The following is a 13,888-nucleotide window of genomic DNA, read 5'->3' as shown; positions in this document are numbered from 1 at the left end:
GGCCAAGTAGATGGCAAGGTGCCAGCCACCAGGAGCTACATGGGAAAACTTGTTCCTGTAGTAAGTCTGAACATAGCCTTATATGAGGCTGTATATATGAGGCTAGTAAATATGAACATTCCAAGCTAAATATTTTAAAAGTTTGGGAAAAGTGTGCAAAGATTTAATCTTCAGTTGGCTTCCGCTGTCCCTATCAGGTACATTTCTCCTTACACCCTGTGGGATGACCACCCCAGATTTTACCCTTTCTCTCTCTATTAGAAAAAAAATATTCCTAGACTTATTCTCGCATTGGAAATATTTCCTGCCACCAAAAAAGGAACCGACAATTTCTCCAAGATGGATGCAAATGGAAAAGCAAAAACTTGACAAATGTTCCAACCCTGTACCACTCTAACAAGAAATAAGTTTCAGAATTTCTGCTTTACCGTAGACATATTTTGATTTGAATGTCACAATTCTTTAACTTTATTATTAGCAGCAGCAAATATTCACCCACTTCCCCGCTGGGTCAGTTTATCTCAAGTGCCTTTTTCTTTTTCTATGTGAAGCGCCTTTAGAAAGAAATTGTTATCAGCAATCTTACACTCGAATGACAGAAATATTCACACTTGCTGGAAGGCAACTTAAGGTAAGCAGCTTCATTTATGAATGTTTCTTACTGCTTTTAGAACTTAAATAGCAGCCAGTTATCGCCATTGGCAATCTATGCATTATCACAGGCAGGGATCTGTTTAGTGTTATGACACCTCTGGGCCCATGCCTAGGGCAGGAGGGTTATAGGGGGCAGCATCAAACCAAATTACAAAATGTCATAATGTATTCCTAATTTTGTTTCTGAATGTGCAAATGAAATGCTCTTTAAATTTTGTTCATCTGCAGACATTTGTTGAGAAATGCAGGAAGACAGCTATAGAGGAGGGGGGTGCAGGGGATTTTGAGAGAAGAAATAAGATTCTTTACAGATCAACTATGAAACCATCTTTCTCCTGCTTGACAGTCTTCAAGTTATTGGAGCATACAGGGCAGGCTCCATACTGCCTTTAATTAAATATTCACTAGTTCTACTAAAAAAATTCTGTTCTATAATTACATGACATGGGGTGCGGTTTGTACCAAGTTAAATCACTGTTCAGATGCCTAGGGTAGCATTCTGCCCATATGCAGCCTGGATGTTAGGTCCAACAGATGTGGGTCGTGTTTCAGGAATATCTACTAATAAGACCCATTGATTTACTCATCTAACTGAACACTGTAGCTTTAGGCATTGTGGAGAAGTGCATCTTCAAAGTTTACAGCAAAAGTTTACAGATATCTCAGTTCATTGTCCCTTGCTTCTACTGGCAGTAGTTACTTTACAGTAAAGGTGCCCAGAACAAAAGTCTGTTTGGACCAATCAAGAAATCCATCTTGATTTGTAAAAAAAATGCTTAATGGCAGGTATAGTAGGGCTCAGCCAACCTGGCCACTGGATAATGAAAACTGTCAACCTCATATGCTTGTCAAAATTCTGGGTTCCAGTCCGAGGTTGGAATGGCCCAGGTCCAAGGTTGAAAATTACTTTGATTGTAACTATTCAACCACCTCTTCTTGAGAGCTTAAATGCAGACCTGTGGCGCTAACAGATGTTCTTGTGTGGCACCTGACAACTCACATGGTTCTTAAAGAACCAAGGTTTGCACATCTTACAGCATTTGGCAGTGGATAGTACAAAACCACTCACTGTATCCCCCGTTCATTTTCAATGGGCTGCTACAAGTGAGACACTATATGTAGGGAAAAGGTTCAGGGGTGTAAGGACGTGATAACCACACCACAACTTCATTGTCTGAACATGGACTCAGAGGCTCTGAGGGGACTTTGAGGATGATTGCTCCACAGAGCATGCTTCTATAGAGGTCAGTGAGAGCTTAATTTAAAGCTTTTTACTTGTTAGGAATATGCAAATATTTTAATGTGCATAGTCAAAGCATAGGTGCAATTTAATAAAAATATGTCATGGAATTTAAATTTAAAGTATGCATATGCTTAACAAAGACTACTTTCAGTGACAACTAAATGTAAAAAATGATTCTTAGATTCACAGTAAAGGACAACTGAAGTCATGTGAAAAACCTTAACATTTTGGCTGTCTGAATAGAAGGTGAGGCATAAAAGTGATCCCCATTTCGGTAACAACTATTTAAGGGATGAATTCTCTTGCTTTTGGGAGATTTCCTATTATTTCCAATTCCATCTACAGGTAGTTAGAGAAAATCTCCCTATTGAGATAACAATTAAATTGAGACAGAACATATGCATGTAAATACCTCCACCAGGCTGAGAATATTCATTACACGGAGATTCATCCTGAGGCCGCTTATAATGTTTCAGTAGCGTTACAATTCCATCATGTCCTGAAAAACAAGGCAACCGGATTATCAGTGAGATCCTCACAAGCCATTACAACCCATGTGGGCAGCGACTGTCCATAACATCTAATGATTCTTCACTAATGTGCAGTCATCAGGAATTATACTGCATCAGTCTCTTCAGGGACATTCAATATCTGGTGTATGACCCTGTGTAATGTTGTGTTTGAATCGCTTCTTCTGCACAATACAGTCATTGCGATAAAATCAATATTATAACAAAAGAAAATCACAGTGTTACTTTTTCTATACTCACATCGTGTATGTATTTTGTGCACTCCCTTCCCAGTTTATCCCTTTAATATACAGGACACTTTAATCTGTGATATGCAGAAGAGAATAGTGGAAGGTATTCTGTAACCTTAACACATTTTCTGCCCTAGGGTGACAAAACTGTCCTTCCATAGATCCTCAGGGTATGATAATTGTCACCCTAGAACATAAAGTGTGTTACTGGCTGGATTACTAAAGATAATTTTTAAAAAATCTGAACAAAGAAATTGTTGTAGTCACCACATCAAAGGACTAGTAATATTCTACTTCCTTGCAATATGGAAAGTAAGTGTACAGAACAGTACCAGAAAGCTCAGGAGGGATCGCGGGATCTGTGGAAATAGGTGATATTTTTTTCTTCCTTAACTGCCATTAAGGTTCTCCGGGGCCCCTATTGGCAGAATGGCAGGGAGCTGGAATGTTGTGTATTTGTGACCCCAGCTTTCCCATTTTATTTAAAACTGTTCCTTCCAATTTGGGAAGCTGCAAAGTTGTTAAAATGATTGAACAATGAAATAATTTTGTGAACACGACTGGCTGAACAGAAGAGGCAGCTACAACACTATACTTGTAATTTAGATTGTAAATTTAATTGTTATCTAAAACTTCCATTTTAAAGTGGACCTAAATCTTTGCTTTTGTGAGTAAAGCTACGTACACACTGCCGTGTGTACAGTCGGTGTCGTCCATCGTCCGGACGACCGACCTGCCGGATCCACGGACGATGGACGACAGCCGATCCTAATGAAAGGGAAGGGGAGAGCGCGCAGCAGGGTGCCGCTCCGTCACTCTCCCCCTCCCCTCTCCATAGAGCATGAACGGTGCTGTATGTACAGCACCGTTCATGCATCGTGCACTCCCTTGTCCCTTTCCAATGACAAAAATTGCAAGTGTGTACGCAGCTTAAGTTGGGGATAATGAGCAAAGACAATAGCAAGTCCTGGAACCGTCACCGCTGATTCCCCAGAAGATGCCATCTTTGCCACCAACTCCACAGTGATCTTCTTTGACCAATGGAAGTCCACTAATGATGTAACTTCGGCAGTGCTGAGTATGGAGTTGGGTTTTGCATGGTGAATGTGCCTGTGCAGTGTATAATGAAAATAAAAAGCCACCAGGAGACAGGGAACAGTTTTTTTTTGGACAAAAGTAACTTTGCATGCCTTCTTTGCCAAGGACCTCCTGGGGACTTTTTGTTAAATACGTTTAGGTCCACGAAAAAATTTGTGTTGGGAAAAAAATTGTTATGTGTGTTTGTACTTTTTAGAATTTTGTATAGTCTATAATTCTGGCCCATCTCCACATTTTTCATGTTTCTCTATTGGAGAATCATCCTGTCCATCATGGTGATGGGCCACTGGCACAGCGCAGGAGGAGCCAGGCAGGGCTAGCAACCACAAAACCTGGTCATTGTTAGCACATGGAGCATTTGGCTATGTAGTGTTCCAGAGATCTCACAACCACAATACAATAAAACACAAAACAGACATCTGGGTCGTGACCCGATACAAAAATTTTACACACAAGGGCAAAACCTATATGCCAGTTGTGCTGCTTTCTTTTACTATTGTATTATTATTAATGTTCTCTCTTTTCCATAACTGACTGACACATAAACAATTGCATTTATATTAGTTTTTTTTTTTTTGTGTGTGGTTCATATAGTCTGACATTACGCTCAGCCCCTGGCAGCTCAACTATATTTCATTTCATCTCTGGCCACAGAATTTAATCACATCACCATCTGTCCAATCTCATCACACTTTTTTTAAGTAACTTTTAAACGATTTTGTTGCTGAAAAACTTCTATTATCAATATAATTTAGGAGCGCAGGGCTTTTTCATACTGTGATCTTTTCAATGCGAGAACAATAATATCAGATAAAGAATATTAGTCTCTGGGGCAGTCACCGACCCAGCAAGGTATTGACTTTTACCATCTCAAGGGAAAATTGGATTTAAAAGAACGCTGTGGTCAGAACAGAAAATTCAACACCAAACATATGATTTCAGTCTAATATTATTAATGGATCATTGTGTTATTCTTATTAATTCGCTATTAGGTCAATATCAAACTAGAGATTATGTCACTGGTGACAACAGAAGGGCAATGAAATACACATCTGCTTTCATGTGCCGCTGGCTGGCTGGATACACATAATGTCGTTCCCTTGCTGGCGACTTGTATTCAACAGCTTTTCCATCAGTGTCCTGTTCATCAAGCCATTGAGGGAGCAACAGACCCAAGTGTTTTAGTATTTACACTGCACACTTAAGTGATCTGATCACCACTAGCAAGACATATGCTTTATCGTGTGACATACAACTTGCACTGTCTGTGAAGTGTCAACCATTTACAGTCTGTGGTCAGGAACTCTGAGAAAATGGCCCTGATTTATGAAAGCTCTCTAAGACTGGAGGTAATACACTTTCATCAGTGAAGCTGGGTAATCCAGCAAACCTGGAATGGATCTGGTCCAGGATTAAAAATGTTTGCTAGCAAATGATTTTTTTAAAATCCATTCACCCAGTTTCACTTCTGAAAGTGTATTTTCTCCAGCCTTGGAGAGCTTTCATAAATCAGGCCCAATGTATTCTTCCATTGAATGGCTGGACTCACCTAAAAAAAGAATAATAATTAAAAGAACATTTTAACCAGTGTGCATGGTACATTTCCCAGCTTTGCAATAATCTAGAACCAATCATGCAGATCCATGCATTTGGTCACATGATGTCCCAAAAAAAGGAAATTGACGAATAAAGACTTAACCAGTCAATGATAAAAGACTTCCTTTTGCTAAGAGGAGTGATTGTAGATCTGAAAGAGGAGCAAATTGCAGGATAATTGAATGCAGGCCCCACTTTGAATGAAGCCTGAAAAGAGGAGTATCTATACCTTATCTATCCTTGGGTTGCTGGTCAACCATTGGTTTGCTCCATTGGGTTGGCCACCAAATCAATGTATTTTATGCGTATTAGCCTGGGAGAAAAATGTCCCCCCAGCTCAGTCCTCCCAATCAGTCCTCACTTCCTGTTTAAAAATATGGTCAGCAGTACAGGAAGTGAGAGTACATGTCTCTAATTGGGCCCCAAACAACAGCAAAACCGTTATAGTTGTTCTAACCCTTCCTGGGGTTCCCACAATGTTTTTGAATTGTCATACACTTTAATTCTAGCTAGATGCAAAACAATAACTACAAAAAATACCCCTAAAATGCCAAAAATAATTCACTGTACCTTTCTCATAAGCCCACATAAGACAAGTCTGCTCGTCCTTCTCTCCGCTGGATCTGCTGGGATCACAGGCGACAAGGTTCATGTCAGCTCCATTGTCCAATAGGAACTGCACCAAGCGTATGTGTCCATGATAGCAGGCGCAGTGTAATCCTGTAGGAAGGACAGATGGAAGGTGCCAGAATTTAGGAATGTAAGAAGGGAAGAATTTTAATATTTGGTCCACCCCAGATGAGTGGTCTATACCCGTGCATTAGCCAGTCATGGGTGTTCAGCAAACTTCTGATCTGTGCCCAGCAACAACCACACCACAGCTCAATGCATTTCCCTTGTATTTGCAGTGCAATTTATCCTTCAGAGGAGGAAAAGCAACCACTCGGCCAGAAGCAAAACCCAACTTGCCACAGATCCCACCAAAACCTCTATCCAAATGCAACCACATGCACACATTAATTCCCAACTGCTCCGATTTGGTTGAATGGTAGCGGTTGGGAGCATAGTTGAGTATTTAGTAAACCACTAGAGTTTACCGCAAATCTAAAATTAGCTTTACGGAGCTGGTTTACCAAACACGTTGCAGAGCATTTTAACTGAACATCTTTCTAGTGTGGTGCACCATGCTTAGCAGAACAGCCAGGTACACTGATCATGCCATTTATAGGGTCTATTTAGGCAAACAATGGGGAATCTCTTACAATACTGTCAACAGGTACACTAAACAGGGATATAAAAGACACAAATGAGTGCAGCTCTGTAATTAACAATACATTAATATATTTATAAAATGCAAACAGTATAAGTACCTGAATTCAACCTGGTCTCCTTGCACATTTTTGGATGGTTGAAGTCAACAGAGCTTCACTTTGTTCATGGGAAATATCCCTTGCAAAGATAATACTATTGTATATGTAAACAACCAATATATAGGATATGAGAGATATTAGTGATTTGGCCAGGATCTGTTTTAAGGCTTCCTATACGTTCTCCATAATCCTCTTCTACCGGAGACTGATACCGATGTAGTATGGTCCACGCAACCCTGATTGCCCTCTGGCTACATGCAGCTAAATATAATAACACTGCACCCAGCGTTCACACCGTCAGGAGTGATAGCCTTCCCAAGGAAATACGTTATACAGAAAATTACCATGTGCTGAAAGGACAAGATGATTTGATTTTATTACAGCCAACAAGCCGGTCGTTATTCTGCCAGCCGGGAAGAATGATAACCTCCCAACAAAAATGAATATGTAAAAAAGAGAGGCAAGAATAATTGTGTAAGCTCTGGGAGTGTGTAAAGGACAGGCTGCTAGATCATTTCCGAGACAATAAACTTTCCTTAATCTAAATTAATTAACTTGGGCGGGACAAGACACAAATTAAAAAGGAATCATCTTTATTATTATAAACTCTGTAGCTTTGAAAGGATAAAAAAAGTATCAAAGCTGCAACTTTGTAACATGAATGTTGGAAAACAAATTAAAGTAGATGTAAACACAATCTGTAAAATCTCATTTTAACGTATTCAATAATTTTTGGTTTGGAAAAAAAACAAAAACCAAGAACTTCATATAGGGAGACAACAAAATGGGGTTGATTTAAAAAAGGAATTAAGACACTTAGCAAAATAATTTAATTTCTTTGCTAGGGATATTTTACTTGGCGCTTGTGTGAGACATACGCTTTGCAAAGAATAAACAATCATGTGCAAAACCCCCCAAAAATAAAAATTTGTTAGCACATGATTTGTCAGTGAAGGGTCACTTCCTTAAATAGGCTCAGTGAAATATTTTCCAAAAAAAATTCCACTCCAAAGTCTGTGTCTTCCAGTTTTGATCCTTTAGTATCACCAGATCACATTAGATTCCAACGAGTGGCCAATTTAACACACATTACACAGGCATGGTATGTCATTGTCACCTATAGAAACCTCTGAAATGCTATTTGCAGCATTAGGCTACTTTGACTATGGCCATAACATTGGGGTGCATTTACCGCTTTCCCATGCCAGCGAACCGCTGCCTCTGGGAAGGCACTACATGTAGCTTCTCCTAGGAGCAGCCCTATAAAGAATCAATTGGGGCAGTAGTGAGTGGTGCTAGTACTATTCACCGCTGCTGGCTGTCCAATGTGAAAACGCTGGTTCTTTAAGAACCAGTGCCACGGTGCAAATGATGAGGTGCCAGCCATGGGGAGCAAGATGGCATAACCGGAAACAGGTCTGAACTTGTCCTTTAGATGCAACAACAGTTTTAGCTTACATTACCTTTAACTATTGCTGTCATAAACCGCTAGTTTGGACTTTACACAATACTGCAAAGATGAAGAATATTAAGGCACCCAAAAAAAGAAGAGGTTTCAATCAGGTTTGGGATTTCATTGGTGTAGATGTGTCAGAGAAATGAAAAACAAAGTCTAATTGGTTCCCATGGTTTGCACAGTTTTTTATCTCTCAGCCAACTCTTTTTTATTGCATTGTAGTAGAGCGTTTCTTACCGGTATGGCCGTCTCTACCCTGGTGGTTAATGTTTAAGATGTTCTGGTCAAGAAGATATTTTATCAGCTCCAGATTCTTTCCATATGTGCAGGCACTGTTATAATTACAGAAAGACCATCAAGTTGTTAAAAAGTTATAATTACAGACTTTTGTGTTTTATATAGAGGGGAGGAGGGGAAACTCGTATTGGGCGGTTCAGTTGTATAATGAACGGATATGGTGGGACCCCTGTACTGATGCTATATTTTCACCCTGGGTATGGAAATCTAACGTCTGTACAAGGCTTAGGACAACACTCACTTTTCTCCATGCCCTTCAATCCCTGTCGTGCACTGTGCTATGGGCTTTCTTAAATCTGATATTTAGGCTAGTCCCAAGTCTTCTTTTTGCACTTTTGTCTGATTCTATTTTTACAAATCTCTACTAATACTCTCTACTACTATTTTTTTCCATCTCAACTAAGAATCAAATTCAAGGTGATGTCATTTGCTTTTAAATCCCTCCACAGCTTTAGTCCCACCTACATTTCTGACTTGATATGCAAATACCCCCCTAGCGGCCCTTTCTGCTCCCTTATTGGCCTACCAATGACTTCCTCACTCATAACCTCTTCCCATGTCTTGCTTCAAGACTTCTCTAGAGTTGCCCCACTCTCTGGAACTCCCTTCCTCATCATAATAAACTTGGTTCCACTTTCCACTCATTAAAAAAAGCCTTTAAAACCCAACTTTTTTAAACTACCTATCATAACCAACCACTAAACTCATCACTAATTAACCACCATTCCATATTCTCCTACATTTTGTATACTTTTCTCCCCCACCTCTTAGAATGTAAGCCTTGTTGGTCAGGGTCCTTTTCTCCTTCTGTGTCGTTATTCCTACTTATCTGGTATGCTATTTTGCCATCTGGAGCCCTATTTATATAGTTTGTGCAATATGGACACTTTGCATTGGCTTTCCAGTGGTGGGGTGAAGAGCGTCTGTTGACAATGATGTTAGTGCAAGGGGACCATCAGAATCTAGATGGTGAGGACACATCTGTAACGCTAAATCAACATTTCCCTGCACCCAGAAACACCCAAATCAAGGGACCTGGATGGCAGATTTGTATCTGACAATATGTTGCTTTATATAGCACAGTTAAAAAAACAAGCAGGATGGGCTAGGGTGGTTGGGTGAGGGATTAATATTAACATGATGAATATGCCTCTGCCAACAATTCCCAGCACCCAATTTGAATGATCATATGAGTCGTGTAAATCAGTATCAGGATGATGGACTATTTCTTTTCATAAATTGCTTTCTGTAATCCATATGCAGTCCGGTGGATGGTCCAGGTCCCTACTGGATGATGATTAGTGGAGAACTGCACAGCTTGATCAGTTAGATGGTGTTTTTAGTTCAAGGTCAAAAAGGCCAATTACTTCTGGTTGCAAGCCAATATAACTGCAGAGTAGGAATGCCAGTTTGGATCAACAAGCCAGATTAACTAGTTGTTGGAGAGAGTGTCTGACAACCAGCCAACTTTGACTTGATCTGCTCCTTTAGTGAGCAAATAGTTTAAATGCTCTCCAGTGCTTAATTAGTGCAGAGTATAGAAAACAAAACTGACAAAAACTGTCAGCAAGTTCACACTTTAATATAAGCACAAGAATAGTTACCTATGGAAAGCCGTTTCACTGAATATATTCTCCTTGGTCAGACTTTCTGTGCCAGACAGTTGAATTAACTCCTTCACCACTTCAAACTTCCCATTATAACAGGCACTGATATTGGAGAGAGAAAGAGAATGAGAGAAGGAAGAGGGAATGAAAGGAAGAAAGGAAAGGGAAATAAGGGAGGAAAGGAAAAAGAAAGGAAAGGTAAATAAGGGAGGAAAGGAAAAAGAAAGGAAAGGAAAGGAAAAGGAGGGAAATGAGGAGAAGGGAAGGGAGGGGAATGAAAAAGAAAGGAAAGGGAAATATGGGAGGAAAGGAAAGGGGAAGGAAGGAAAAGGAAAGGGAGGGGAAGGAAGGGAAGGACATGAAAAAATAGAAACAGAAGAAAAATAGGAAGTAAAGTATTAACAAAGGGAGGGAGAGAGGAAAGGAGTAATGTAGGAAGGATATAAAGAGGCAAGGAAAGAAGGAAGGCTCACAATTCCTAAGTTCAGTAACAGAGCTCACTTACAGGTGTAGAGGTGTGTCACCATATATATTTACAACATGTGGTTGAACATCTGCATTATTCTGCAGAAGATGTTTGACAATTTCATTGTGTCCAAACCGGGAACAGAAATGCAATGGGACATGATCTTCGTTATCTTGAGCATTGACTGGAAGATAAAATCCATGTATAGGTAACAAGTGACATTCAGTAAGGCAGATTAGCATATGAACCTTGGATCATATCACCCCGGATTTCCCCACTCACCATCTGCTTTTGTGCCTTCTTCCAGCAGCAGCTTTGTGATTGTTAGGTAGCCCTTTGCAGAGGCCAAGTGCAGGGGTCTGTCCCCCACCTCTCCACTCATGTTAACATCTGCTCCAAATTTCAGCAGCAAGCGAGTGACCTAAGGCATAAAGAAACAAGTATTAGCAGACCTGTGGTCAAATATAAGGCCATAAAATGTACCTGTAATAACCACCAACCTGACTCCTAAGCCAGGCAATCAAAAGCGTTTTGTGTCTGAACCTGTTTTACCTAAGGCACATCCCAAAAGCTTTCTCCTTTTATAACTCCTTTTATAAGGTTGGCAAAATAAAGGGAACCACTCAATCTCCAAATGTACTACCTAATGGCTTATTCAGTGGTACAATGGCATTCAGGACAATTTTTGGTTTTGGTAATATTATGCTAGGTCAATGCTCTCTCCCTTCTCTCTTTGGGCCTGATTTATTACAGCTCCCCAAGACTGGCGAAGATTATTATGGGAGAACCCGTGTGTTTTATCAAACTTGGAATGGATCTGGTCAAGGACGGAAAACATTTGCCAAATAATAACAAAAGATTTGTAAGAAAGCCATTCAAGTTTTGTTGGATCACCCAGGTTCAGCCATGATCATCCATCATTTCCAGTATTAAAGAGCTTTAATAAATTAGGCTCTTTGTGTTTTCTTATCCTTGGGGTTTTCAGCATACACTGAACTTTGGGAGAGCAGCAACAACAATGTTGCTATAATATATCTAAATGCATAGACTATTGGTTGACATTGGTTGACCTTTGGGCCACCATTTTATAGTGTGAATAATTGTTGAAAATGAAGAAAACTAATCAAGCCCATAATAAATAGAAATACATGACATGAATGATAATAGCAAGCCAACCCTATAAACACATTTCTTTTACATTCCAGGCTATGTCTTTGAAATTGAACTGACATTATGTTACCCGTTGATTGATTGTGGATATACTATACAACATAATCTTTCTTTAAATTCACTTGATACACCTCACCTGCTCGTGGCCATTGTATGCTGCGATGTGTAACGGGGTGAAAAAGACAGCATCCTGAACATTGACATAGGCCCCATGTTGCAGTAAAATGTCAACAGCCTGAGTGAAGAATAAAGACATGAAATATGATGACACAGACACGGTGACAGAGAGACAATGACATAAACACATTGGCAGTTAGGTGTGGGATGAATGATTTGGATTGATAGGAGTTGATTAAAAGGAAATGTATTTGTCCTTGGGCAGAAGAAATGCTGTACACTGCTATCAGTGCGCAATACGAGCCAATAACAGGGAAGTAGAGGGAACCGAAAAAGTATAATTTAACTCTGACCTACTATTTCCATGCAGAGCTAAAAGGAATGGAGACGCCATTTGTGTTCTTTACTGTGTCTTAAAACAGCATGAAAGTTCAATAATTGCCTTTTAATTCTGCTCCCCGAAGCTACAGTCAGCAGCCATCTTTCAGTTTTATGTGGCTCAGATAGACCCTCCTTGTGAATGAAAGATATAGGTATGATATGAGCCCGAAGGCCTAAAGTAGTTCAGGAGGCCAATTTGGCTTTTTAAAGTCTGTGGTTACTTGCCTTGAAGTTGGATGCCATTATCTGACTTTATATTTTAGTTTTTTTAATCCAGTTACATTATTTGCTATAACAGTACACCGATTAGGCTTCAGAGCACCAAGATGAACACGGTGCATAGAGGTCAACCACAAGTTTTGCTTCTATGGAAAGTCTAAAAGGGACCTATCACCACTATTTTTACAAACCCTTAGCCTTGGATACCAGACACTCTATCTGCGTATGTCCAATATCAATATAAGAAGAAGCCAGATGAGAATAGAAGAAGGTGGCAGAAGAAGATGGCCGCACCTATGAAGATGGGATAGAGCGGGACCTACTGGACTGGGTTTGTGGAGGTACCGACAACTTTATACTTGTGTCATAAGTACACCTACAACTTTTTTTTGAGTGGAGATTTGGATAGAATAGGTAAACGTTCATTTTTATTATGATTTTTTGCTGGCTTTTTACTTTCGTGAAGATTTCATTTCACTTTCTCTTTATAAAGCATATGTCAGAGCAAAAAAAAAATAAACTGTTGCAATACGTGTATATTTTCTGCTTTGTATTATTTTTGCTTTGCGTTTGCTTCCTTTAATGTGGACTGTCTACTAAATGGAATATCTACTCATGCTGGCCAGGTCCCTTCCCTCCCCAAACACCCAGTTATATGTAGGTAATTGGTTAACAGTCAAGTTATGATTATACTTACCCCTTTCCTTTTACCTGTCCACTGCATTTGTGGACAAAACTTCTCTGTCCTTCTTGGTGGAGTCCTATGGAGTGAAGAATAGGCATAATCCTTTCCTAGGCACTGGGGTCCAAAGACACTGGATACATTATATATGATTCCAATTTTATTATTTCTAATTATGTTTTGGTGATCAGGGAAATGGGAGGCATGGCAGGCATAAACCAACTTTCTGATTCAAATAAATGTTCACTTTCATGATGCAAGTACAGATGTGGATGTGGCAGAAATATATTGTGTCCTTCCTTCCTCTTTGATATGACAACAGGGGCAGACATAGGGAGGTGCAAAGTGTGGCCCTGTTGCAGTTAAGTAACACTTGCAGGTCTTGTTTTTCCCTGGCCTGTGATTAGATAGTGAAAGGAGAAGAAGCAGACCAATGAACTCTCTATTACTCATCGTTCTATCATCGTGTAAACTGATAGGCGCATTTGCTGCTTCTTTCTATCCAAGTCTATGTTGTGCTGTAAGAAGCTGATCCCAGGTCAAATATGGGTACTTACCAACTTGCTTGAACAAACCCACTGAACAATGTAATGCTAAATAGAAGCTGAATTCGTTTGTGTGTCTTATATCTGCACAAAGTTCCATTTTAATGCTGTTTGAACTGAATTTGAAAACTTTATTAGGCATATAAAGCATCAGCCATCTCCTTAGTTGGTGTGCAGTGCCAGGCTTTGAGTTGCTTTGCGTTCTACGGCAGGCGGCTTACTAGAGT

General features: G+C 39.8%; 1 protein-coding gene across 1 annotated transcript in view; it reads right to left on the bottom strand.

The window, feature by feature from the left end:
- The window catches only part of TNNI3K (TNNI3 interacting kinase), a 134,877-nt gene that overhangs the window by 97,104 nt on the left and 23,885 nt on the right, over nucleotides 1-13,888 (bottom strand). Inside the window, exons 6-12 of the mRNA XM_072419475.1 lie at nucleotides 11,854-11,952; nucleotides 10,830-10,968; nucleotides 10,587-10,731; nucleotides 10,079-10,183; nucleotides 8,415-8,509; nucleotides 5,922-6,071; nucleotides 2,310-2,396 (exon numbers count right to left, since the gene is read on the bottom strand). Coding sequence (XP_072275576.1) covers nucleotides 2,310-2,396; nucleotides 5,922-6,071; nucleotides 8,415-8,509; nucleotides 10,079-10,183; nucleotides 10,587-10,731; nucleotides 10,830-10,968; nucleotides 11,854-11,952 — 820 coding nt within the window. The remainder of the gene's footprint in view (nucleotides 1-2,309; nucleotides 2,397-5,921; nucleotides 6,072-8,414; nucleotides 8,510-10,078; nucleotides 10,184-10,586; nucleotides 10,732-10,829; nucleotides 10,969-11,853; nucleotides 11,953-13,888) is intronic.

Source organism: Pyxicephalus adspersus, chromosome 8 (genome assembly GCF_032062135.1).
Source record: "Pyxicephalus adspersus chromosome 8, UCB_Pads_2.0, whole genome shotgun sequence".
NCBI classification, from domain to species: Eukaryota; Metazoa; Chordata; class Amphibia; order Anura; family Pyxicephalidae; genus Pyxicephalus; species Pyxicephalus adspersus.
The sequence above is the reverse complement of the archived record's forward strand: the minus strand, read 5'-3'. Positions and strand labels throughout refer to the sequence as shown.